The 27,475-nt window shown below is 40.0% G+C and overlaps 1 protein-coding gene across 5 annotated transcripts in view; it reads right to left on the bottom strand.

Annotated features, from left to right (window-relative positions):
* The window catches only part of Csnk1g3 (casein kinase 1 gamma 3), a 93,380-nt gene extending 68,105 nt beyond the window's left edge, over window positions 1–25,275 (bottom strand). For 2 of the 5 annotated variants that reach the window (XM_052742196.1, XM_052742199.1), the window contains exons 1-2: window positions 25,167–25,262; window positions 595–1,020 (exon numbers count right to left, since the gene is read on the bottom strand). In XM_052742196.1, coding sequence (XP_052598156.1) covers window positions 595–772 — 178 coding nt within the window. In that variant the 5' untranslated portion in view covers window positions 773–1,020; window positions 25,167–25,262. Of the gene's footprint in view, window positions 1–594; window positions 1,021–6,135; window positions 6,268–25,166 lie in introns of those variants that run through there. The other 3 variants (XM_052742200.1, XM_052742201.1, XM_052742198.1) reach the window with 3 other exon arrangements.
* Between the last annotated feature and the right edge of the window lie 2,200 nt (window positions 25,276–27,475).

Raw genomic sequence — 27,475 nt, 5'->3', positions numbered from 1 at the left:
CTAAATGTTTTGAAATATGAAAATGGAACCTAAATATCCACCCAAAATATACTATACAACAAAAGACTTCCTGGAGGCTATGACCTTTGTGTGGGTGTTTTGCCTGCATATACATGCATACATACATACATACATACATACATACATACATACTTCTGTGCACTATGCACTTGAACCTGGTGCTCAGGAAGGTCAGGAGAAGGCACAGGATCCCTTTAAACCGGAGTTACAAGTGGTTGTGAGCTGCCATATGGTGCTGGGAATCAAACCTGAGTGCTCTGAAAGAGCAAGTGCCATAGGCCATGGCCTTTTAAATTTACTTTTTCTTGTTTTCTCACACTCTTAAGAAATAAGAATAATCTCAAACAAACAGACATCTAGATACTAGGGAATTCCTTACAAATCAAAGCACAAATAACTAAGACATTTCCAACATCTGCATTCTTTATAACCAGCACTTTGAGAAACCATGGTCAACTAAAGCCCACAATGTGTACAATGGAAGAACTTAACAACTAAAACAAGAAAGTAGCTTTACAAGTGTATTCGGTGAAAAAATGCTCTTCACATTATGTAATAAAGAAACAATCTTACCTAATCGTAATTCTCCAAAATTGCCACATCCAATTTTTTTCCCAACTCTAAAGTTAGGTCCAACCATTAAAACTCCAGATGACGAAGACCCAGTTCCTCGAGTGCCGTGCCCTGATCGACCACTGGGTCGTGCCATTCTATCATCTGATTTGTCCTTGTCTTTCTTTTTACTATCCATATCAAGTTTGCGGTACTCCACTTTGAATTCTTTAATCAAGACGAGCACAATGAAATGGGGTACTGTAAGAGTAGGTGCATCACTAGGTAACAGTACCCGATGAGCAACGTTAGCATTCAGACTTCCGCGGATAGACAGTCAACTGATGCGTGTTCATCCCATTCGGACAACTCTTCGCAGTTGTCTTCTCAGCAAAGTATGTCTTCAAAATTATCTTCTCGGTGATACAAGCTGGTGTTGATAGAGAGCTGTAACATTACAAAGAGAAAACTGTCAACAAAGATAACACACATATTTAGGAAAGTGAATGACAAAAGCTTAGGTTACCTGTTGAGGTCCCTAAAATCAAAGCACAGTAGACTCTTAAATCTACCATTACTTTGTATATCTATACTTTAAGACTAAACACCAAAAGAACCAAATTCAACTTTTAAAAAAATTGTGTATTTGTGTGTACATGTGTGGTGCATGTGTATAGATGTTTATATGACCATGAGGATGTGGGCACACGTATGTGCATGTATGTATGAAGGCCAGAGGTAGCAATCAGGTCTTTTACCAGCTTTTGTCGCTTTGCTAAAATATCATAATCAAAATCAGCTTATAGAAGAGTTTATTTTGGCCACAGTGGCGAGGAAGGCAAGACATCTGGTGGCTCACACAGAAGTTGAGAGATCATACCTCAATTGCAAGTAGCAAGCAGAGAAAGCAAATTGTAAGCGGAGTAAGACTGAAAATGTAAGCCTACTCCAGTGACACACTTCCTCCAGCAAGGCTAGACCTCCAAAGAATTCTGGAACCTCTCCAAAAAGCACCACCAATTGGGGAACAAGTGTTCAAATATATGTGCCTACAGGGGCCATTCATATTTAAGTCACCACAGGTATCTTTCCTTAATCACTCTCCACTTCTTTCTTTTCCTTTTTTCTTTTTTTTTTTTTTTTTGGGGGGGGGGGGGTGGGGTTTACTAACCTAGTTAGTGTTCACTGGCTAGCCAGGCTGGCAGGACAGCAAGCTCCAAGGGCCCGCCTGCCTGTGCCCCTTTCCAGTGACAAGGTTACAGAGGCACACATCATGCCCGCCTTCTTACATGAGCACTGGGATCCAAACTCGGGTCCCCATGCTTGTGCAGGAGCTACTTTTCCACCTGAGGCAGCTCCCTGTCCCCCACAAACACAAAACTTAAAAATCAGAGATCTGGTTGTTTTAAAACAACAAAGGAAAAAAGTCCTGAGTGTGTCATAAAACAATATACACTGATTAGCCTAGACATCCCAATTTAAAGTTACTGCAATTAGAAAAAGGAGTACTCAAAAAAGTCTGGGAAATTAATACAGCGATTCTATTTAAAAGCAGAAAAACACATTTTAAAAACACCACATTTTAAAAAAAAACACATTTAAATCTTAACTATTTTCTTCACTTCTGTACACTTAATTTTTAGGCTTTTCAAAAGTATATTTTCATTTCATCTTCATTTCAAAAGTATCTTCTCATTTACTCAAATATTTATTATTCTTTATATATAGGAAAGAGTCACAAAACTGATAATACAAAAACATAGTCTTCATATCTCTCAAGGAAAATAATTTTTATGTAACACTCAAACTAAGTCTTTAAAGAAGTAATTTCACAAGGCTAAGAGATGTTGAAGAAGATAGGTATAAAAGTTTCTTTTAGAGGCAGGGTTTTATTATGTACCACAGTCTGGTTTCAGACTTAAAATCTTCCTGACTCAGACTCCCAAGTTCTAACATTACAGCTATATACCACCATGCCTAGCTACATGGATTGAATTTTCCAAAATACAGATGAAAACACTAAAGCATTTAAAAAAAAAAATGTTGGGGACTTTTCAAAGAGCAATCACACACTTCCTTTAGAAATTTTAGGTAGCAAATGCATGTGACCTCTGTGGGCAATCTGGCAGCTATATCACATCTAAACACTCCAAGCGGGCTTCCATTCCTTGCAATAACAGTGTCAAGCTAGGGTGTGGTGACATATGCCTGCAATGCCCTTACTGGGCTACATAATGAAATAAGGAAGGAGAACAGAACACCTCAAAATGCAACTTGTAAAAATATCTATAAAATCAACACAACCCCAAGCAACTAACTGGTCAGTGAATTTGTTTTCTAAACTGATAAGACCATGCCTAAAGTTGATGTGGAAATGCAGAATCTAGAATAAACAATTTCAAATCACAAAAACAACATTCAATATACAGCACCTGATGCCAAAGCTTACTAGGGAGCTACAGTAATCAAGATAATGTGGAGCTACTACAGAAGGGGTAAACGCAACAGCAGACTCCAAAACAGCCACACAGATGGTCAGCTGTTTTCCACTAAGGCACCAAGTTGATTCCAAAGTGACATGGGTCACAATAACCATACATCGGTGTGAAAAAAAAAAATGAACCTGCTTCAACCCATGAAAGAATAATATGTAATGAATCATATGTCTAAACACAAAAACTGTAGAACCATAAAGGGAAATAGCTTTGCAAGCTTATGATATATAAAAGAAAAATAAGATTAAAAGTTAATAAATAGAACTGAACAGAAACACCAAAAATTAAGGGAAATTAGTGCATACTTTTACGAATATGCATTAATATACTACAATTAAATAATAAACTTTATTTTTATGGAAAAAATTTGAATATATTTTCCACAAAGAATGTAAGCAAATAGTCAATAGATATATGAAGTCTTGCTTATCATAACCATGGAAATACAAATTAAAACCATAAAAATATCATTTCATACTCATAAGTATGGCAAAACTTTAAAAGACTATCAATAACAATGCTAGCAGAAATTAAGAACAAATAGACTTGTCATTAATTTCTGGTGCAAGTACAAAATAGTTGACAGTTTCTTATAAAGTAAAATGTATATTTATCCTATGACCTATCAATAAAACAATGTATTCAGGCAGATTTGTCACCAATTCTTATTGTAACCTTATTTATAATAACCAAAACTGGACACAATCAAAGTATTCTCAACAGAAGAATAAACATTGGTATATTCATATAACAGGATACTATCTGAATCACAAGTAGGTCAAAAGACATCAGGCACAAATGAGTTATAGTCATTGAAATCCTAGAACCAGCAGAACTAAGCTACAGGAATAGAAATCAGCCATGGTTTACCAGGTGGAGGATAGTTCACTAGAAAATATCGTGGAGGAACTTCCTCATGAATGTATACGTATGTCCTGTACCTTCATTAAGGTACAGTATAGGCAGCTATACATTTGCCAATGCATAAAACTACACTGAAAACCTGAACACAGTGTTATATGTACACTGCACCTCAAATTAGGGCTTTTAAAATAATAGCTGGGCTGATTGAATGGCTCAGAGGGTAAAGGCATAGTGCTTAAACCCCCCAAAACTGCCCTCTGTCCTCCACACATGCACACATGCATGCACACAAATATACATAAATAATTTAAAATAAATATTAAAAAACGATGCCCATTCACGAAACAAAAACTTAACACAATATCTCAAAGCATATCCCCCTTATTTTTACATAAAGCGTATCTTAAGATGCAGCTCTTTTAAATAGTTAATGAACTGTTAACTATTAACTAATATAACAGCAATATTTTTGAAACTTTTAAAATAAAATTCCTTCTCTGCTTTTTTTCCATTTAGAAAAAAAAATATTTTCTTTTGGAAATTTTTTGTATTTTCGATGTATAGCTTTTCATTTATGTTTAAATAGTGAGCTATCCAAAACCATACTGCATATATAAGAAACCAAATAATCCACACTCCTCAGTCTGTTTGCCTTCCCAGAGGTAAGCACTCCTCTCAGTTTACTGAACTGGAAAGGGTTGGGGACTTCTTAATCTGAAATCCATGACCTCTCCAGCATTTTTCTGATGGAAGAACCCATAGTTTTCAACGATGACACGATCTTTAAGGAGAAATGAACAACTAACAAGGTACATTTGCATTTCCTCACTGAACTGTTGTATGAACACACACCTTCTTAGAAACAGGGCTGGTATGTAGCTCTTGCATAAAGTACTTGCCTTCCACATGCAAGTGGAACCTGGGACCTGAGGCCCAGCCCCAGCACTTGAAAACTAGATAAATAAATCTCACAAACAATCTGTCTAAATACTAACACCAGTGGTTAAAAATTCAACTATGAAAAAAAAAAAAAAAAGCCGGGCGGTGGTGGCGCATGCCTTTAATCCCAGCACTCGGGAGGCAGAGCCAGGCGGATCTCTGTGAGTTCGAGGCCAGCCTGGGCTACCAAGTGAGTTCCAGGAGAGGCACAAAGCTACACAGAGAAACCCTGTCTCGAAAAACCAAAAAAAAAAAAAAAAAAAAAAAAAAAAAAAAAATTCAACTATGTTTTTTTAAATATCTAGAACAGTTTCAATAGACATACTATCAAAGACCTAAAAAATATTTAAGTCAGAAAATGAGGAAGAAATACTACATACTGTTCAGTTTAGCACCCACACAAAGCGAATTTATTTCTGCATTTCCTAGTAGTCAATCACAAAGCACAAATGTGACTAGATATGATTCGCTGTGTTCAATTAAATTCCAGTTACTTTAAAAAAAAATAGCTAAGGAAAGAACTGTAGTGTGTAGTAGTGCTATAGTGCTGTAGTGTGTAGTGTGTGGTGTGTAGTGTATAGTGTGTAGTAGTGCTGTAGTGTGTAGTGTGTGGTGTGTAGTGTATAGTGTGTAGTGTGTAGTAATGCTGTAGTGTGTAATGTATAGTAGTGCTGTAGTGTGTAGTGTGTAGTAGTGCTGTAGTGCTGTAGTGTGTAGTGTGTAGTGTGTGGTGTGTAGTGTGTAGTAGTGCTGTAATGTGTAGTGTGTGGTGTGTAGTGTGTAGTAGTGCTGTAGTGCTGCACTGTAGCTACAGATATTATCGAGAGTGAGACTATGAATGTGTTTAGAGAAACAGTCAACTCAAGGGATACAAGGAACATGACTAAACAGTAGATCGTAAAGATTAGGCATCATAACTACTGAGGTGTGTCACAGAAACACACCCTGTTCACAATTTTTCATAACACAGAATCTTTATAATGCCTGAGGATACTGTAATTTTCTAACAGCTGTTTCCCCTTTAACTGAAATCCTAATCTTTCTACTAAAATTAGTAAACATAGTTAGCTACATGAATGTGTGTAAGTGGTAACAAAATATATGTTAAAAGACAGGGAACTAGCCAAAAGGGTGCTTTTTCAATTATCTTTAAGAAGGAGCAAATATGAATAATCATTGTCTTATTTTCATGAACAGCTTCAATTGTGATATACTGACATCCACTAATAAAAGAGCTTCTCGATCTGGAGAACACTTGCATTACCTGACTGTGTGTAGACACACAGGAACTGGTATACTCTAACTTGACAATCACTGATAAATCTTCAAAACAGAAAATCAGATTTTCTAATCTGCATGGTTCAGTCATTTAAGACCTTACACAGAGGGCTGACCTCTTTAAGGACACAACCTAGATAAAACAGAGAAACAGTCTTAGAATGTATCTGTGTAGTTACATTCTGCCTCCTATGCCAAATAGACACCCATGAGAAGTTCTAGATTTTTTAAATAATTTAATATTATACTAACTTTCAAAATATTGTTGTAGTTAAAAAAAAGGAAAAGAACTAGTCCATGCACCTCTAATAAACATTAAAATTTACAAACACAAAATTGTAACAAAAAGTTAATATCAAATTTTATATTCAAATCTTATTTGTGACAGTGTTATTTCCCCACAGGTTTGTTACATTGAAATAAAAAATTATATATATGTATTTATATAAGCAACACTAAACAGACCCACTAGGTTGTATGTATTGTGTGTGTATATGTATGAATATACAAATAATAAAGATGAGACCTTGAATTTGAAAGGAGTCGAGGGGACATGGAGGGAGTTGGAGGGAGAAAATGGTGAAAATGATGAAAAGTATTCATGTATAAAATTCTCGAAAAGTAGACAGCTAAAACTAAGTATTTACTACAAAAAGGCTCATTTGGGGTATTAAACGCTTTATTCAGTCTCTATAAAAAACTGTATCAGAATATGTGTCTTCCAGCCTCTCTGAAATGTAAATGAATGGAGACATTTGCACTGTGATGGCTAGCCACTACAGCACATGCTGTTAGCAGCAAGTGTCCCAGTTCCTGGTTTCGGGCATTACTCCAACTGCAGTTGTCTACAAAAAGAATAAACACTTATTTTTAAAGTGAAAGCATTAGCTGTAATGTCAAAAATATGGACATCAGTTTCTTTAATTACACACTACAAAAATTGTCTCAAATGACTTAGAACCTATCATCTAAAATGACTTAATATTTCTGAAACTTGATTTCAATGATGTCCCTGTACATTCCTATGAAGATGATCCAGGACTGTCTAGCCTTTGAAACTTACCACCTAAAAGAGGGGAAAATGCAAAAAAGAAAAGAAAAAGGAAGGAAGGAAGGAAGGAAAAGAAATATAAAAGAAAAAAGAGATTACTAACTGGTTTTTATATTCTCTCAACTGTGGATTAGGTAGGATCCACCAATCACTCCTGAAACTAACTTCGTGGGTCTTAAACAGCAGGCATTTAAAATGACACTGTCTATTAGAAAAGAAAATGGAGTGCACATATGTAATAAGGAAAAATCATATTGTTTTTTGTTGCTATTGTTTGTTTTGTTTTGAGAAAGGGTCTGTCTACATAGTCCTGGCTGTCCTGGAACTCACTTGTTTAGACCAGGCTAGCCTCAAACTCAGAGACCCACTAGTCTCTGCCTCCCAAGTGCTGGGATCAAAGGCATGAGCCACCATGCCTAGCCCAAAAATCATGTTTAATGAGACTTTCAGTTCTATAATGAACGGTGGGTGTGGTTGGGGGGGGGGGGGTGTGCGTGCGTGCGTGCGTGCGTGCGTGCGTGTGTGCGTGCGTGCGTGCGTGCACGTGCTCCAGAAAGAGAAAGGGGGACTGATCTTAAGTAAAATACATTTCTATAGATTGTGGTCAAAATATTTCTACAATTAAAACTAATATATAACAAGAGGAATACCAAATCATAGCACATTATAATTAGGTACAATGAAGGCAATTTTTAAGTAAGAAACTATCAAATTCTAAACTTCCTCAGCAGAGGAAAATTTGTAAGTCTAATTAAAAGAATTTTCTAGCCATCTAGATCTGACTATTCTCAAATAAGTAGACACCATGATAGGTATAGTATAGTTTGAACATGTCCCCAAGGACTCACATGCTGAAAACTGGGTCCCCAATGTGATACTAAAAGATAGTGTGATTTTTTTAAGCAGTCCTAGAAGAAAATCAGACCTAGACGGTCATCAAGATAAACCCTTGGAAGTGATTTAGTTCCCAAGTGTCATAAAAGAGCTTCCCCTACCTGGTTTCCTGTCTCACCATGTGACGTCTCCATCCACAACCATAAGGACACCCAAAATGAATTCCTCACCAGAACAAGCCAATGTCATCTACATGCCCTTAAATCTCTAGAACTATGAGCTAAATCAACTTCTATTGGAGGAGGGAGGGTGAAGCATAAATGTGAGCATATAGTGTCTGTGTGATCACGTTTATGCGTGTGTGTATGCATACATGTGCACACGTGTGGCAAGTTGTGGCTGTCTTCCTCAATTGCTTTCTACCTTATCTTTTTAAGATGGGTTCCCTCTCTGAAACTAGTACTGACTGACTTGAGCAGCTAGTCAGCACATTCCAGAAATCAAGCTGTCTCTCCACTGTTCCCCAGCAATAGACTTAGGGATGTATGCAACAACCACATCTGGATCTCTTACAAGAATCTGGGGAATATGAACTCATAATCTTATGGTTGCATAGCAGACACTTTGCCAATGAGCCATCTCATCAGGCCAGCTTCCTTTCTTTATAAAAGCCTTCAACTTCAAGTTTTCAGAACGCTAACAGGAAGCAGACCGACACACTAGGATGTGAGCGTGTGGAGTCCACACAGTGCCTTTTACTTTCAATTTCACAAGTGGATTTGTTTTTTTAATTTATTTATGTGTATGTTTATGTGTGTGTGCTACATATGTGCAGATGTCTGTAGAGGCCAGAAGAGGGTGATGGATTTCCTGGAGCTAGAATTAGAGTGTGTGAGACACCTGACATGGGTGCTGGGAACCAAACTCAGGTCCTCTAAAAGAAGAACAAGTGCTCTTAACTTCTTAACTACTGAACCATCTCTCCAGTCCCTCATAAGTGAGTAGGAACACCCATACATCTTTCCTGAAGCCCACATGTCTCAACTGTCAGCAGAACTGGAAACTACCCAGTCTTTTAAGCACATACTATATACATACAGAGAACTGCGGATCAGACTCATAGTCTGACCATTTAAGAATTGTCTTTCCAGGTAAGACGGTGAGAGAGAAGCCCTCAGAACCACTGGCTGATTACAGTTTGGAAATGAAACAGGAATATTTTATCACTCCACCAACTACTTCTCCAGTCCCAGAACTGACCTGCTTAACCCTCCAACAAACCTCTTCTCCCATGGAACCCTATGAATTACAGTAACAACTAGTCTGGCAAGATACATCCAGGGGTACAACAGTAGGAACAACCTCATGAGTGTAACCTGCTGCTTTCCAACTGGTTTTCAGGTCTGCTCTAAAAAACTCATGCCGAGTACCACAAATCTGGCTCTGAACCCATGACTCCAGAGCTCACAGGCCCCCACGTTGAATTTATTACTATTATTCTGCTAAAGAGACACAGTATCAAACTGTCCCCTGAATTCATCTTTCTGCAGCCCTCAAACCTCTTTGGGGAAGTTTCTTTGTGCAGTAGGCAGTGGCAAGCACAAAACTCAACTAATCAGAGGAAAGACAGTGTCAGCAGAGCACTCAGCCACAAGTAGGAAATGCATATCACACTCCTACTCACACCCCAAAGGCTCAGGGACCATCAAGGAAGAGGAAGAAAGGTTGTAAGAACCAGAGGTGAGGAGGGTAGGCGAGAAACTGCCGTTGGAACATAACAAGGACCGCTGCACTGCGAACAGCAGCTGTGTCTGCAGACATGAGACTGTAAGATCAAGGCAGTCAGCATACTAGCAGAGAGGGAGGAGGAGTCCACAAGCCTCCACTTCTAACTGAAGAGCTATTGCCAACTGAGGCTGCTAGGGGAGGGAGCGCCAGTTTTCTTAAGGGTGTGGCCCCTGGTAGGTGGACCCCACTCCAGTAGATGGCCCCACACCCATGAGTAGATGAGCAGCACAAACTGAACTGGGTGAGTTATTAAAAAAGAAAGAGGACAAGAAATTGGAAGGGGCTGAGGAGGTGGATATGGGGCAGTCAAGCAGAAGGGTTGGGGTGAATATTATCCATACTTCCATGACCTACAACTTTTCAAGTATACCTTTTATAGTCATTAAAAAATTCTTTACTTCTGTTCATCAAAATCAAACATCTGATTCACAATAGTTATGTTTTATCAGGTTAGTGCAAATACAGAATAATCAAACACTGAACCACTGTTCCTAGGAAAAATACATTTAAGGTTTTTTCCAGACTCTTTCTTTCATGACAAAAGTTCAATCAACCAACTAATATACCAACTTACTTTATGTATGTTTCTGTTTTAAAGCACTTTACAACATTACACTTATATCTGCACCTGAACTAACTTACTTATTTTATCCACAACACACCAGTTTTCCTGTGCTTAGGAACATCATTCAGCACTTCAGCAGTAGGTCTGGGGTCATTTTAAATAAAATCACAAAAGGAAAAAGGAAAGGAAAGGACTCATTATGAAAAGCAAAACCAGGAGACTGAGTCACCTTATTTAACCTCAGCTGGGAACACACACTGACTCGATCAAGGTTTTTTCTACTTTTTGTATGCTCCTGTTTGTGACTCACTGGAACAGCAGCAGGAGTATTAATTTTCAGGTTACAAATAAATGCTAGCAATTAGGAAAATTTGCAAATATGGAATCTTCAAATAGTCCAAAAAAAAAAAAAGGGTAAAAATCTCCTCTAATTGATGAAAATCTTCTCATTGAAAGCATTCCACCTCATGCTGGGAAGATGGTTCAGTTACACAAGCAAGGAGTTGAGTTCAGATCTCCAGCACGCAAATAAAAAGCTAAACACTGCATCTGTTTGCATCTATAATCCGAGGCTGAGGCAGGAGGATCTTAAACTGTAGACCAACCTGGACAACACAGTGAGAGAAACATTGGCTTTATAAAAAAAAAAGTATTCCAGGGCTGGAGAGTGCTGGGTGTGTGTGTGGGGGTGGGGGTGGGGTAAGTGCTTGCTCTGTAAGAGTACGGAGCTAAGTTTAAGCCCCAGTACAGTCTTTGAACTAAACCAGGAATGATACCATGCACCCACAATCCTAGCACTAGGGAGGCGGAGACAGGAAGATCCCCAGGGCTTGCTGGTCAGCCAGTCTAGCCAAATCCTGAGAGCCAGCTTCAGTGAGAAACACTCTCTCAAAAAACAAAATGGAGAACAAGTAAGGAAGAGACCAGACGTCAGTCTCTGGTCTACACACACACACACACACACACACACACACACACACACACACACACACACTTACCTTCATCTAATAAATGAATAAGAAACAAGAATTAACAAGAATAAGGAATAAGTCACCATTGTATGACTCCTGGTGAATATAATGAAACTAAACAAAGATGAGGAATGATTGTTAATATCATAAGAAGAATGTTCAAATCTTTCCAATAGAAGCAAAGCATCGGAAACTGAATCTAATCAAACCTCTGCATTTCACTGTCCATGTTAAGGAAGCATAGAGAACAATGTTATTTAGTATCGAGATACTCCAATTTGTTAATCTGATGTCCTCAAAAGCAGAAGTAATGCTACTCAACTTTTCTTCCCAATAATAGAACACATTAAAAACTGTTCCAAAGAATAATCAACGATCAATGAAAATGTTCTTAGAAATTTGGGAGGATTAATTCACATAGCTGTTTCTTTTCTGACTAAAGGGATAGAATGCTGACCATAAAGCTGTAAGGCAATTTATAGTTCCAAGACACAATATGAGAAATGAAATAATATCTCATTGATCAAAGGTCTTTAATACTGCAATTCTGACTCTCCAAAATGCTACAATCCAAAAAGAAAAAGGGAAAAAAAAAAAAAAGCTGGGCTTAGAAAGTCTGGGTCTATAAATCCCAGCACTATGACAGGATGAATAGGAGCTTTACGAGTTCAAGGACACCTGGTTAACTTTGTTAGTGAGCCCCTGCCTCAAAATACAAATAAAAAGAGGGCAAGGGATATGGCTCAATAGTAGAGCACTTGCTTACATGTACACTGCCCCATATTTAATCCCCAGTACTTAAAAGACACCACTAAAGATAACAACATACATATACTACCTTATTTAAACAATAAAGCTCTTAAATGTTACTTTCTTTTAAATAATTCTAATAAGCTTACTCTAGAAATAAATGTTTCAAGTAAAAGCTGGAGGGCTAGAAAAATGGCTCAGGAGGTAGACTGCCTGTTGCACAAGCATGAGGACCTGAGTCTGAACCCCAGACCCACATAAAAAGCTGGTGACTTCACATGCCTGTAACCCCAGTCAGTGTTGTGGGAGGTACAGACGGGATAGTTTCAGGTTCAGAGAAACCTCATCTTAAAGAAATAATACAGAGAATGATAGGACCTACCCACCTATGAGTGCATAAGTGCGTGCTCATACACACACATATAATTTTTAAAATGCTAATCTTCCCAATAGAAAGATGAAACAATCCATTTATCCAACAAATGCACAGCCATTAGAGGCCTATTATAGGCCAAACATGGAAACGAAGAAATCAAATAAGACATGTCCAGTTTTTGACAGGGTGCTTAAACAGGCAGTAATATAATGTGTACCACGTACTACAACAAAGGTCCAGTGCTTTCTGAACACATGCCAAGTGTACAGAACCACACCCTAAGTTCTAGGTCTTGTATTTAAGTAGAGAAGTCGGCTATCTACGAGGCTCAACATGCTCACTCCAGGATGTACACCTTCAAGCGCCTGGTGTCTTGGTACACTCAAACACAGGTAACAAAGCACGTGACAACAGTGCTCACTGACCCATACCCTTCAGGATGAAGAGAGAGCAAGAAGAACATATACACAGAACACCATACCTCACAATCAGTGCCATTCCCTGACAGCAAGTGCCTACAAGACTTTTAAATGCAGATTTGTTTCTTTATAGCAAACAAAAAAACAAAAAAATTCTGATACAGAATGCCATAATTTTAAGTTTCTTGAGGAGCATTATTTTGAGGGAGGAATGAGAAGATTACAAGAAAGAAGGGGAAAAAAATCAAGCTAACCAAGAAGACAAGGATTAGAAAGCAAAGTGAAGCTGATATAGGTATAAAGATGTTTACAGCAGTGACTTAAAAACAAATTAAGGAAGTTCAAGGAAACTAAAACAGACATTACATCCACACCCTTGACTCTGTCATTAAGGGGGGCTGGGGCAGAGTCAAAATGTATAAAAAAGAGGACTGCTTTGCAGGTGCTCTGACATGAAACTATCGTGTGCAATACCCTTGATATATTCCTGGAGACGAAAGAGAGAGCACCTGAATACTCAGCTAAGCCCAGACTTAACCGGTTCCATACTGAGCATCCTAACTACACTATGCTTCTGGGACCTCAGTCAGGCCCAAGATCCAGGGTTAGCTACTCGGTAAGGAGAGGACTAAAGAAAGCAGGAAAAAGTGGACATGCAGTCAGGGGAGGGACTCCCAATAACTGTTAAAGAAACTGATACAGATTAAAGTAAAGTCCTTTTGATGAACATAAACTTACAAGGAAGAAAACAAAAAATATTAACTAGCATCTACTGAAACTATCCAGGGAAGTAATATACAAACACTCCTAGTAAGTAGTTTCTGTTAAGAAGCAGATGCAAATCCATCCAAGTCCACACAGCTCCTTTCAAAGTTCTTGCAGTCACCTTTTTTAGTTTTCAGAAAGTCTCAGGATTTTTGACAGGTAATAAAGTCTGCACACACCCCAGTAAGGACTGGATAACACATTTACAAAGAAAAAAAAAATCACACATTTGCCAAGTCTATAATGAAACCTACAAATACATAAAATAAGGAAGTAAGGGTAACATTTTAGGACGAGGGATATACCTCAGCTGGCAGACTGCTTGCCTACCATGCACAAGACCCTGGGTTGGCTCCTGAATACTGAAAAAAAACAAAAAAAAACAAAAAAAAAAAACACACCTAAAGGGCCAGCCAGACCGCTCATCATACAATGGATCCTGTCATGACGGAATGGCAAACTAAACTGGATCTCCAGACTCACAAAAGCTAAAAGGAAAGAACTAACAGAGTTGTCCCGTCTTCCACACACATCATAGCACATGCACACACACCACACAATCATACACACACACACACACACACACACAAACACACACACTATATACACAATTTAAAAATTTTTAAGAATACTAATGATAACATCTCAGAACAGATTTTGAATTTTTAAAACAAGTCAATCCATGCCAAAAAATAAATTAGTATTTTAGAACATTTTGTATAGTAAAACTATTAATAACAAACTGTAGTCCTGTCAAAGTGCTCATTACTCTATTGCGTGTTGACTTTACCATGGTACTGTATTATTTTGCTGAACTAAAAATAATCTCCAAAAGTCATTCATAACTCATAAATAACATGCTCTCCAAATCCTATGTATGCAATGTTAAAAGCTCTCTACCACAAATTCTTAAATATCAGGATAGTTTTTAGAAATCTAATTCTTATCATTTATAGAATAATAGCAAAAACTTGCCACCATGCATTTTGTGTGTGTGTGTGTGTGTGTGTGTGTGTGTGTGTGTGTGTGTGTGTGTGTGTCTTGGAACTGAATTGAATGCATAAAATGGCTTGCTCCCTTGCTGGGCAGTGGTGGCACACACCTTTAATCCCAGCACTCAGGAGGCAGGGGCAAGTGGATTTCTGAGTTCAAGGCCAGCCTAGTCTACAAAGTGAGTTCCAGGACAGCCAGGGCTACACAGAGCAGCCCTGCTGTCCTGAAAAACCAAAAAAAAGAAAAAAGAAAAAAAGAAAAGGCTTGCTCCCATTCTGTCAGTCCAGAAGTGCTGTAACGAGTAAGGCTACTCCTGAGCCAAAAGTTAGCATCAAATGAGACACAAAAAAGGACTTCAAGTAGTCATCAATGACAAAAGGATCCTATACACACCTATTACTATCACAGTGTATTAATGTGTATACATTTCCTAACTATACTCAATATAGACAATACAATATAAATATACTACTACTGAAATAAAACTATTTCTACTGAGGAAAACTCAGAGGTACTTGTTAGCCATGATACACAAGAGAACGAGGACGTACAGTCTACTACATGACCACTGAAGTCTCTTCTGTCCCCAAGGAGACTCCTGTCACTTTGGCACTTAGCAGCTAAGAAAAGAAATTCAAAGTTTTGTAGTCTGGGTTATACACTAAGATTCTGTCTCAAAAACTTAAAAAAAAGAAAAGAAAAAAGAAACTAAAAAAAAAGCTACAAAAAAAAACGATTTTGTAAATATGATTAATATAACATAAAATGAGTAACTCTTAATTAGCAAGCATTCTTTAAAGATCATTTTAGAGATGTATTTATATTACTTAATTCTTAATATTTCCAAAGGTACTCCCTAGTTGCTGCTGTAATTTCATCTTGATAAACTTCCCTTTAAAAAGCTTTACAGGCTATCTTAAATATTCTAGCTTTGATGCTATGCTTACCAAAAACTACTATTGTGATATAAATATGCCTCACCAAGTAAGCTGGGTCCGATGCTCTGAGAAGTCACTTTTTTAACTTGATCCTCTGGGTAATAGCTGTGTGTGTGTGTGTGTGTGTGTGTGTGTGTGTGTGTGTGTGTGTGTGTGTGTGTGTTTTATTTTGGTCTCATTCTATAGACCAGGTTGGCCACAAACTCATGGCAATCCACCGGAAGTGGTCTCCTGAGCACTGGGGCTGTAGGTCCAAGACCCACCATGCCCTTCCCATGCATTTCTTTTAGCATCTTCACACCTCATCCCCACTTAAATGACAGCATGAAGTCACTGGTTTTTAATGGTAAAAGGTGTATAAAGAAAGGAGGAAATCGGTTCTTTTCAACCTTGCAGCAAACTGGAATAGCTTATAGAAATCCAAAACATGCCAACACTCTGGCCCAACCACCACATTCAAATATAAACTAGTTGGGTAACATCCTATGAAAATGTTAGCAGGGATCTGGGCTGAGAGCCACTGGTAGAAAATGTTCTCCAGGGCCCTCTCTCTCTGCTCATCCCCTAACAAAGTGTTAGCACTCTCACTGTCAGGTCTACAAACGTGATCTTGTAAATAGACTTTTCTGCTCTTACCATGGGGAAGCAGGGGGATTATATGGAATAAGATTCATTTTCACTTATTTGACTTTGTGTTTTGTGTTTTGTTTTGTTTTTGTTTTTTTTGAGACAGGGTTTTCTGAGACACCCCTGGCTGTCCTGGAACTCACTCTGTAGACCAGGCTGGCCTCAAACTCAAGAGATCCACCTGCCTCTGCCTCCCAAGTACTGGGATTAAAGGTGTATGCCACCACTGTCCAATCACTTATTTAATTTTTCTCATCCTAAATACTCACAAATTATTTTTGCAGTCTTCAAAAAATCTTTTTTAAGTACAGTATTAAGATAATTAGCAAAGCATACAATACATATTTCATTTAATCAACTAACTTTCAACAGATCAGAAAATATACAAAAGAATAGCTTTTTAAACTGGCAACATTTTAACACCTTATAAACAACAAGCATTTACAGAATCTCAATTATATAAAGATATTTTAGCCACAATATACCTTGACATTCGCATGCTAGAAAAGAAATCAGAAAACAATCTACCATTTGCTTCAATGAAAATTGGTATCACAAGATTCCATGTCTTCAAGAATTAGATTTAGTAAGTATTTCGGATAATATTACTTTCAGATCCCAGGAATGAATACAAAATAAAGCTTTATAAACCTTTGTACCAACAAATGCCACCTACCCAACTAATGCCTAGTAGTTACACCTGCAAATTGGTGCCAGGCAATCCCTGATTACAATTTCATTGTAAGGACTCACGGGCAGATGTTTGCACAGCATAAGCCATACATAAGACCAGTGGAACAGAATGAATGTTCTCTCTTCTCCATTACTTTACCAAACATAGTTGCCTACCTTATGAATGTGCAGTATTCATTGCTAGAGTAAGTATTTCAAAGAAATAGAAAATAAACATGACACAGACTGGGTGTAAGGGAAAAAAGCATTTTCACTTCCCTTTTCACAAAGGAAATTCTGAACATAATCTTAACTCTAAATATATCACATTCTAATACACTGTCTAGTACTCTTGTAAAAACAAATCTAAAAAAATATACAACGCAATCATTTCAAAATACTGAGAAAGCTATTACTTCTCCAAAGTACATTCATACCAAAAGTTCTCACATCACATGGCCAATTTTAACTTGAAACTTCAGAGGTCTATTGAGATGGCTCAGTGAGTAAAGTACTCGCTGCATGAGCATGAGGACCTGCGCTCAGATACCCAGCCCTCATGTGAAACTGCTGGGCATGGCAGTAGCACATGCCTGTAATCCCGGCATAGGGTGCTGGTAGAGAGGACATGACACCACCGATAGGCAGATCCCAGGGCTCCCAGACAACCAGTGTAGCTGAAATAGCAAGCTCCAGGTCCAGTGACAGACACTACCTCAAAAAAATACAGTGAAGAGAGAGGAACGTACCTGAAGTTGAACTCTAGCCTGTACAAGCACACTTCCAGGCAAGTGCACTCACACACACATACACATGTGAATATATACATACACATACACTCACATACACACACTCTCACACACAACTCAAAACTTTAAGATAATCACAAAGTAGGTACCAATACATTTAAGGAACATTTATTTCACGGTATTACATGACGGCAGTAAAATTATGTGTAAAAATACCTAAGCTGGCAGAAAACATTCCTCATTAGAAATCTATTCTCTTTACTCAAAAAACAAACAAACAAACAAAAAAGACATTTTTCAGATGAAGGAATGCACAGACATACTGGAAATTCAAGTACAGAAAAATACTAAAAAGAGAAAAATAAAAATAATTCTAAACAATATCACTTATAAATAACTTCCATTAACATTCTTCTGGGAGATAAATAGTAAATATATGAACACATGTACGCATCTGTGCCTTTCCTTCACATACAATGAAGGTAGGAACTGTCTACCATAGCTTTCTTCAGAATGAAAGTATGTAAGCGCTTCTATCCCCATTCTGCTTGCATTTTCACTGGAGCAGGTCAAGCTTGAGATTATCCAGTGAGTGTACGACACACAGATGTGCACGTCAGTGTTTGTCACTGCTGCTTATTTGAAGGGAATGAAAAGAATCTGTTACTTAGAGAAAAAACCCTCAGGTTGAATGCTTCCAAAGACTAAGATCCAAGTACCCGTCCTAGAAATGCCCGGCTGGCTGATCTGCAGTCACAGTCCAAATCTGCCATAGAGACAAGACTACTTTTATGGCCTCCCACCAGGTGGTCAGAAGTGTATGATACTAGTAATTTGGAGATGAGAGTTCTACTAATCAAGTGCATGACATCAATATTTCACTCAACCTTCCCATGACTCACTCAGCTTTAAAATGGTGTGATTCTCCCACGCCTCCCCACCCCACCACCACCACTGTCTCCTGTTCTCAAATTTGGTAAGACACCACCCTTTCTTCCTGTCATTGAGACTCCACAATTTCAAGCTTGTCTGACTTTTTTTTTTTCCACAGAGAGCTTCCTCTTCACTTGGTATAAGAAACAAAGCAGTCTACTGAGATCAAAGGTGTAGGCAGGATTTTGAACAAGGACCAGAGGGCAGCAATTTGGTAAATAATTAAATAAATGTGTTCATGAAATGTTTTGATTTGAAATTAGAATAGCTTCAAGAGTGCCATGTAAAACACAGAATCTTACTACTTGGATAACCTATTTTAGTGAGTCAAGTTAGTAAATTTAAAAACTAGTAGTATTTTTAGTGCTGAAAAATATTCCGCCAGAGTATATTTAAGACAGCACCATGGAAGCTTTCTAACCCTCCATCCACTGCATCTATATAACAAACACCATGGAGTTCAAAGTGCATTTGCATGCATTATTTATTTCAGTCTCAAAACAAGCAGATATAATGGTCACTATTGATTACATCTCTCATATCCATTTCTCCCATTCTGCCTCCTCACACTATTTTCATAATATCCTCTCTCCACTATGTAACTGCAGGGCAAGGGGTATATCCTGACTAGTAGACACCAAACATAACTCTAGTTCCCTTGTCCCAACTGGATAAAACAGGTACACCATTAAATCTGATCAATAAAATATGAAGGAAAAACTATGCTGGTAGGCCAAGGCTAAGATTTCTTTGATTTGGGAGGAAGGGACAAGATGAAGGAGGGCAGGTAAGCAAGCTCCACTCCCTCCTCTGCCGATACACATCTCCAATGGGATCTGATAGTAGCCTAAGATATATCAAGAGCACAGGCAAGAGCCAGCACAGTCACAGAAAGGCAAACAACTACTCAAGACTCAGCCTTGAGCCGTCCCAATTCAATGCTGCACTTCAGTGCATTGCGTTTCAGCCTTCTGAAGCAATGGAAGCCACATAAATAGCATCTCCCTGCCTCTTTCTCAACCCGAATCTTGTTATTTTTTCAACTGCAAATTCTCCTTTCCAACTTGAGCTAAGTTAGGCAGGTCAGCATAGCAATCATCAGCCATCAGACCAGCATGCTTTGCATCATATTCAAGTGTTCCCGATACACATCAAGGGAGTGGTATTTTTACTTTCTAAGAACAACCTCACCTAGCAGTCCCTACTTCACCTGAAGAGCTACTGAAATGATAAGGCTGTATAAAAGCTGAAAAAAAAAGCATACGAAATCTGGTCAAGTGCAGTGCAAACTATATGAGACCAACATTAGTCATGTGACTAGATGTTTAAGCAACTTATTCTGAGAAATGACCTTCTGGTTGGATCAGGAATACCCAAATTTCCTTCTTGTTTTAAAAAGAAGATGCAGCCAGGCAAAGTGGCTCAAGCCTATAATCTTAGCTCTTGGGAAGGTGACAGGAAGATTTACAGTTCAAGATCAACCTGAGCTACATAGTGAATTCCAGGCAACTTTGCACTACAGATTGAAATCATCTCAAAAAATAAAACAAAACAAAATACAGTCGTTAAAAGAGGTATTACTAAGTAAGTCTCAAAGCTAGTGCAAGTAGGAGATTAGATTTTAGGAGATTCCTCTTTAGCTTATCAACAGCTGTAAATTAGCTTTACAGAGAAAAAAATTAATCTGCAGAACCACAACAACAACAACCCCATAGACACTAAATAATTTACTGCAGCTAAAACAAGACAAGGTCCATTTACAGGGCACTCTTGGATCTCACAACACTTAACGCAGCCTTCCTATGGGTCCTTCTAGACTGTCCTGGATTAAAATCATTTCATCCCCCCACCCCGCCCCCATATTTCAACTGTAACTGGTTTTGCTACACTGTTGTTTCCAACTCAGCCAAACGGTTCTCATACAAACACGTTTCTAACCTCCGAATTTGCTGAACAAGGTTTTACTGCACTATGTGATTACAAAATCAAATGTAAGTGCCACCGATGGTTTGTGGAGCATAAACACAAATGATTCTTGGGAGGGACAGTGGGAGGAATGAAAGTTCAAGAGGAAACTAGAGTAGATTACTGCCACCCCACGCAGCATGGGCTTGGCTTGTTACTTCTACTAGGAGAAGGCAGGAGTATCATTTAAACTCGTGAGTGGGTTTAAGCAGAGGTCACTTAAGAGGCAGTCTCCTACAATGAGTCTTCCCAAGAGTCTTTGGTTAGTCTACACACCAATCAGCCCTCTAACAATTGATACATATCAGCAAATTCTGAAATGAAGATCTATATGGCATCAGACCTCGGCACTTTCACAACCATTTGCTGAGTCTCGATGAAAAGCATAATGGCAGGGTCAACCCCAACCCTCAATCTCATCTCCTCTCCTCTTTCCCCAACACACACACCAGCACACACATACACACACCCCAAATGTAGCTATAAGCTAAAGAAAGTATTTCTAGGCAATCCAGAATTGGCTAAATGCAAATAAAAACTTGAACACAACTTCAAGTCTAACATTACTATACTAGAGAAAAAGGCATTAAGCAGTTAAAGAAAAAAACAACTGGTATAACTAATGTGATGTTTTCATCTTAAACCAATGAAAGCTATAAAAATAAAAGTTGACATGATTCAGCGACAAATTTATTAAACTTAATTGTAACTAGGTTATACATCATTAATAAAGACAATGGCCAAAATGTATTTCTTTCTACCCAGAAAACACTAATACTCATTGTTAGGAATGCTAAGGTGAGAGACTGGAATGGATGAGAAGAAATAACCACTTATAGTCTAGGAACATAATCAGTAGGTGCTAACCCCAGGTCCCATAATAGAAGGGAAAACACAGTTTCTAAACTCCAACTTTGAGAAGTGCGCTAGGAAAACATGCCTAACAGTGAGTATCTAAAAATAATCCCCGCATACACCTCTCTCCTTCAATATTTGAGGCAAGCAGTCTACCACTGAGCTATATCCCCACCTTATTACATATTTTCTAAGATGTTCCCAGGTCCTCCAGAGTCATTCCTCATTAACAAATGCATACTTGATTCCAAAAATAAGGCCCCAAGTACAGTTCTGTCTTGTAGGTCAACACAAAGGGAATGCTTGTCACCGAAACTCTGTTCTCTGAGCCTCTAGATTCCTTGCAACTGGAAAAAGACTTCTATCCCCAAGATCCCACTTCCAAAGAAAGTGCCAGCTTTCTTCTTAAAGAGCCAACACTGGAACATACTAACAGTACCAAATAATATTACTAATGCCAACTGCTTGAATAAAGACAAAAAGAATATGAAAGTTGAAGAAAAAACAATATTGGTTGACTGTGAAGTTAGGGGAAAAAGGACTCAAATATACACTGCCATTCCCAAAACGTATTTTCAACAGCTTACTTAAAATCACTTAGACTTCTCTGCTCTCAAAATGGGAGTCCCATCATTTAATCCCCCAGAAGCGTTCAAAGTGGTCTTACACGAAGTAAACTTAAAAGTAAACCGTGGCTAGTTTTGCTTTTTAGGAGGAGGTTTATAATATAAATTCGGTCACAATCTAGGTCTTGTTAGTACTGAGAGAAATTAGAAAGAGAAAAAAAACTTCACTGTAACATGGTTCACTTTTTTACAAGCACTCAAACTGATGGTATGAGGGTGCTATTTTTCTAAGCATTACTTGGATAGTGATTTGAGGGTTAAATTATTTTAGAGTCTACTGATACTTAAGATGTCTAAAAACCTCATATATGTTTACCTGGAACTGTGGTTATTTTCATTTTACCATCTTACTTTACAGTTAATTTTCTTCATGTGTAGATGTTTTTCTCATGATACTTTATCCATAGCAAATCTCACCTTCAAATGCATTCACAGTAACAGATTAGGCAATGGCCTGCATTTTGTTGTGTTATTTAATATGTCAGCACTCAATTTATTTAACTGTATATATTGTTTGGGGATGCCCTTTATAATTAAAACAATACTTGTTCTTATTCTGGGAAGAAGAAAAGAACTGAACCAAAAACTATACCATAGAAATGATCTGTTCTGTTCCCAGCAGGGAGAAGATGACAGGATGGATCAAAGGGAACACAGGAATAATTGGAGAGTTTCCCATTTCTTCCTGAGTCATTTTTTATAGCCCTGATTTATTCCACGTAAAACCAATTACCTGATTACCAGACACACCCATAATCAAGTGTAAGTAAAGAAAAATTATAAAGCCGTGTATAAACTGATGTCCATTGTATTCATCTGTTTCCCCTTCGGTAGCATAGGTGATAGCCAGCTCACTCTTGGGTTATAATTTGTCTCCTTAAACATAGCATTCTTATTTGTCTCCCTCCTGTCACCACGGAAGAGCGACATTTGAACCTTCACACCTCAAACTGACTCAGTGTTAAAGAGGAGGCATTCGGAACCATGGCCTGCTCTCCACCTACTTTCACAGCCTCTTCCTCTTCCACAGCAGCTTAGCATCCAGCTCAACAGGTGCTCTACCACCAGCCAGTGCTCAGCCTGCCCACTTAGAAAAGTACTGTCCCCAGTCCCCTGTGCCTATGAGAATATTTAAGGCCCAAACACAGTGTCACAGCTCCACGCTCATTCATAACTCCCTTCAAATTAGTGTCTTTCACACGCACCCCATGCTTCTACCCACTCTAATAAAACCTACAGGAAGCTTGTGTTGCAATTATTTGTGACCATGCCTGCTTCTCCCTTGAAGGGAGCTAGAGTCTCATTCATCTTCATAATTCTACTTGTTTTTCTAATAACATCAAGTGGTCAGGGTATGAGTTCATTAAATTAACATTTGATTGTAATCCCAGTACTTTATTTTGAAAAGAGTAACAAATGACTTTCGTGTTTGGAAGATCTATGTTATACATTAACATTTGCAAATCTAATAATGAAAATGTCAATAATTACATAATTCATTAATTTTTAGCTGACAAAAGGGGGGGATCATGGAGTACATAAATCATCAATAATCATTCCTCAAGATCTCCCACAATCTCAAAAAAGTCTCATCCATATCAACATTAAAAGCAAGTGGAACACTTGCTGGTTATCCTAACACTCAAGAGGCCTTAGCAGGAGGATAAAGAATTCAAGTCCAACCCAAGCTATGTAGTCAGACCCTGTTTCAAAGTTCCAAAATGAATATCTAAACATATAAAACTTTTCTGGCCGGGCGGTGGTGGGGCACGCCTTTAATCCCAGCACTCGGGAGGCAGAGCCAGGCGGATCTCTGTGAGTTCGAGGCCAGCCTGGGCTACCAAGTGAGTTCCAGGAAAGGCGCAAAGCTACACAGAGAAACCCTGTCTCGAAAAACCAAAAAAAAAAAAAAAACTTTTCTGTCCCCAAGTCCTGTATGAAGTCCTTCTACATGATGCATACATATTCAGAAATGAAAGCTCACTTAAAGCAAAACTATCTATACATTCTACTAAGAATGTAGGTGAAAGACACACAATGTACTTAATAACACTTTTCTTCCAGGGCCTATAAATACAATATTAATTTTTGTGCAGCTAGAAACCTAATATACATAAATATGGACAGCTTATCTTGGGACAGAATCACAGTGAAAGCCAAGTTAGGTAACCATTATAAAACACCGTAAGCACATCTCAAAAATAAGCAATTAAAATGAAGCAAAGCATTTGATTTTTGTCAGAGTATATATTTTCTTAAACCAGTCTCACGTCTAATTTTCATTATCCTTATACAACTTTGTGACTATTTTTCTTCCACGCTGTGTCTACAGGGAAAGCTTCTTCAAAGAAGCATACATTTAAATTTGTGGATTGTATTCCACTCTTCCAGTTCGATCTCTCTACCTGTGGTCGAACACCAAGTCTAATTGCAAGAATAAAAACAGTGTGTCTTCGTCCGTTTATTTTTCAAAGGGACCTCATCTTCTAATATTAAGCACATGTTGGAACAGAATGGGCTCAAAGGGGGCACTGACCTAAGCCCGGATACTCCATCCCAACACAGCTCAAACTCCTTCCCAGCCCGGAGCAACAGTCGCTTGCTGCCACTCAGGACTTCTCTCCCTCACCCCCTTTTAACTTTTCGTCCTGAAACACGGGGTGGGCCATCAGGAGTGACCGTGGATGGCACACAGCCCGACCTCCCCCGACCCCAGCAGCACCCAGGATCTCCATCACCGCCCCGCACCCAACAGATGCGGTGCCTCCTCCCCCCCCCCCCCGCCCCCGCGAGCCGGTAAACACACCAGCCCGACCCCGGAGCCCACGGCAGGCACGTCGCCGCCTTTTCCCCCCCGAACGGCTCGGCCAAGTTCGGAGTCGGCGGAAGGCTCGCTCGGGCACACCGCTCCATCGCCGCCGCCGCCGCCGCCGTCTCCTCGGCCGAGGGAAGTTGCTCCGCGCCGCCTCCTCCCTGCCGCCCCGGAGCTCGGGCAAGCCGCGCGGCCGCCGGGCCCCTCCCCAGCCCGGCCCGCAGCCCCGGCCTCGCCCGCCGCCCGCGCCCCTGGCTGGCTGGCTCGCCTGCCTGCCCGCCCGCCCGCCCGCCCGCCAGCCCGCGGGCCTCCGCCGACCGGAATTTACCTCAGAGGCGCCGCCGCGGGCAGCGGGCTCGGCCCGGCGCGCGCGTCCGCCCGCCCGTCAGCGCCGGCACATCCCCGCCGCCGCCGGCGGCCCCAGATGATGATGAACGAGGCCCGGCAAGGAAGGCGCGAGCGAGCGAAGGGGGAAGGCCCGGCCCGCGTCTACTGGCTCTGCGCGCCGCCGCTGCCGCCGCCGCCTCCCGGCGCCTCCTACTGCCGCCGCTGAGCGCCGAGTCGCCGTCCGGGCCGCGGCTGTGGCCACCGATGCAACCGGGAATGAATGCACGGCGGCGCCTCGCTTATCCGGAGGTCAAACATCCTTCGGCCTCGAGCATCCGGAGCGGCACCGGACCCGGAAGTGAACACATGAGAGGAGGCAAAAAAAAAAAAAAAAAAAAAAAGAAGAAGAAAAGGGAAAAAAAAAAAAAAAAAAGGAAAGCGTCTCTCGATCGTCTCTCCAGCGGCGGAGGCCCCCCAAGCTGCCCGCATCAGCGAAAAGAGCCGAGTGGAGCCGAAGATGACACCGGCCGGCGCCGATTGGTTGGCTCGCCGGCCGGAAAGGAGGCCACGCGCTCATTGGCTGGCAGGACCTAGAAAGTCTAAGCCCCGCCCCGCCCCGCCTTCGCGCGAGCGGCGCGCGAGAGGGGAGCGGTTGTAGGTCCCTGGTGGCTTCCAGCTGAAGCCGTGGGAGGCAGGCTAAGCCAGAGGTCTGCAGAGAACGGGGAGAGCTACGGAAATGCTGCTGAGGATCAAGGCACAGAGCGTTCAGGGCACCGTTGCCCAGCCAGGGTGTCAAGGCCTTCTTGAACAGGGTCTGGAAGGCCCTCCTGATGCCAACAAATCAGGACCCCGTTGATATATACTCATCATCCACCTCTTTCTGACTCCAAGTGCTATACCACGGATTCGGGATGCTTAGAAATATGGTTTGTGGTTCACATTTGTGAGCTCAGGTCACCATCCCCTGAGCTAAAACTGTGTCATAGATAGGATGGCCATTTTTTTCAAATGTAGCCCCTAGGAGTGGGGACACCAAACGTGACTCAGATCATTAAGTTGTCAAGCTCAAAACTGGAATCAGAGGTTTCGGAATCCACCTCCCAGGTCACTCTGAAAGGGCAAAGGGTTATATTCTTCGTTAAGCACTGCTTCATGAGTAACACACCATCACTGTGTGATACAGTATAGCCAGGCGCAGCCCCACAGCCCTGTGATCCCAGCTATTGGGGAGGCTGAGACAGGCAGGTGGCTGGCTGCATGTTGGAGCTAAGGCAGCTGGGGCTGACTTGAGACTTAGTAACAGAATTAAACTAGCATTCAGGAGTTCTAAAGTTCAGTCCATAGTACAGGGGGCCGGTGTGTTGGGGGAACAGGTAAGATTTATACAAGTCCAGACGTAGGTAATAATGCATCTCCTCCAACAACATATCCCAAAGTCTCTGGTCTAAAAAAACTGATCTTCCAAGGACCCAGTACTAGAAAAGAAATGGAGCTAAACTCATCTCAATAAACGGAAGAGAAATGTCTATAAAATACATTGCCCTTCACTGCCAACCATCCATTATATTCTATCTACCTCAGATAAATCAGCGTATCTGAGGTTAAGCAAATGCACTTATCACTGAGACATCTAAAGCCCGCTTATTTTTTGAGACACTCTCTCTAAATTGCCCAGGCTTACTTGCATTGAACTCACTCAGTAGCCAAGGCAGACTTTGAATTTGTAATCCTCCTGCCTCAGCATCCTAGACGGTTGGAATCACAGGCCTGAGTCACCAAGCCAGGCCAAGTTTCAATAAATAATGCCAACCCTTTTAGACCACAAATATAAACATGTGGATTAAATACTTTTTAATTAGATGTAGGTGAGAATGTTTACATTTCTAACACTTAAGTAAATATTTTTTCATCGACATTTGACTGGAAACTCATGAATTGAAAGCAGCAAGAAATCTAGGTAGGAATTAAATTTTCAGCTTCTTCCAATAACTTGGAAGGAAAAAAAAAAGTCAACAATGAAAATAGTTTGTATCGGCAAAAGAAAAGCCAAACCAAAGACATCTCAGCCCAGCTCTTCAGAGCATAATGTCTCGACACAGCAGACAGTGTGTGCTGTCCAGCCTGCTGTTTTGCAAGCCAATGCAGTTTGCTTGTGTCGCTCATCCTGACGCAGCCATTCTTCAGGCACATACACTCGGCTGGTATTTTTTGTTTATGTGCTCAGGTAGTCGCAGCCTTTTATAACACAGTGAAAACTTTCGTTTGTCAAATTTCTCTTTTGTGAAACACTCCCATTTCCTACCAGTTCTT

Source organism: Peromyscus californicus, unplaced genomic scaffold (genome assembly GCF_007827085.1).
Source record: "Peromyscus californicus insignis strain IS unplaced genomic scaffold, ASM782708v3 Scaffold_17__1_contigs__length_78620276, whole genome shotgun sequence".
NCBI lineage: Eukaryota > Metazoa > Chordata > Mammalia > Rodentia > Cricetidae > Peromyscus > Peromyscus californicus.
The sequence above is the reverse complement of the archived record's forward strand: the minus strand, read 5'-3'. Positions and strand labels throughout refer to the sequence as shown.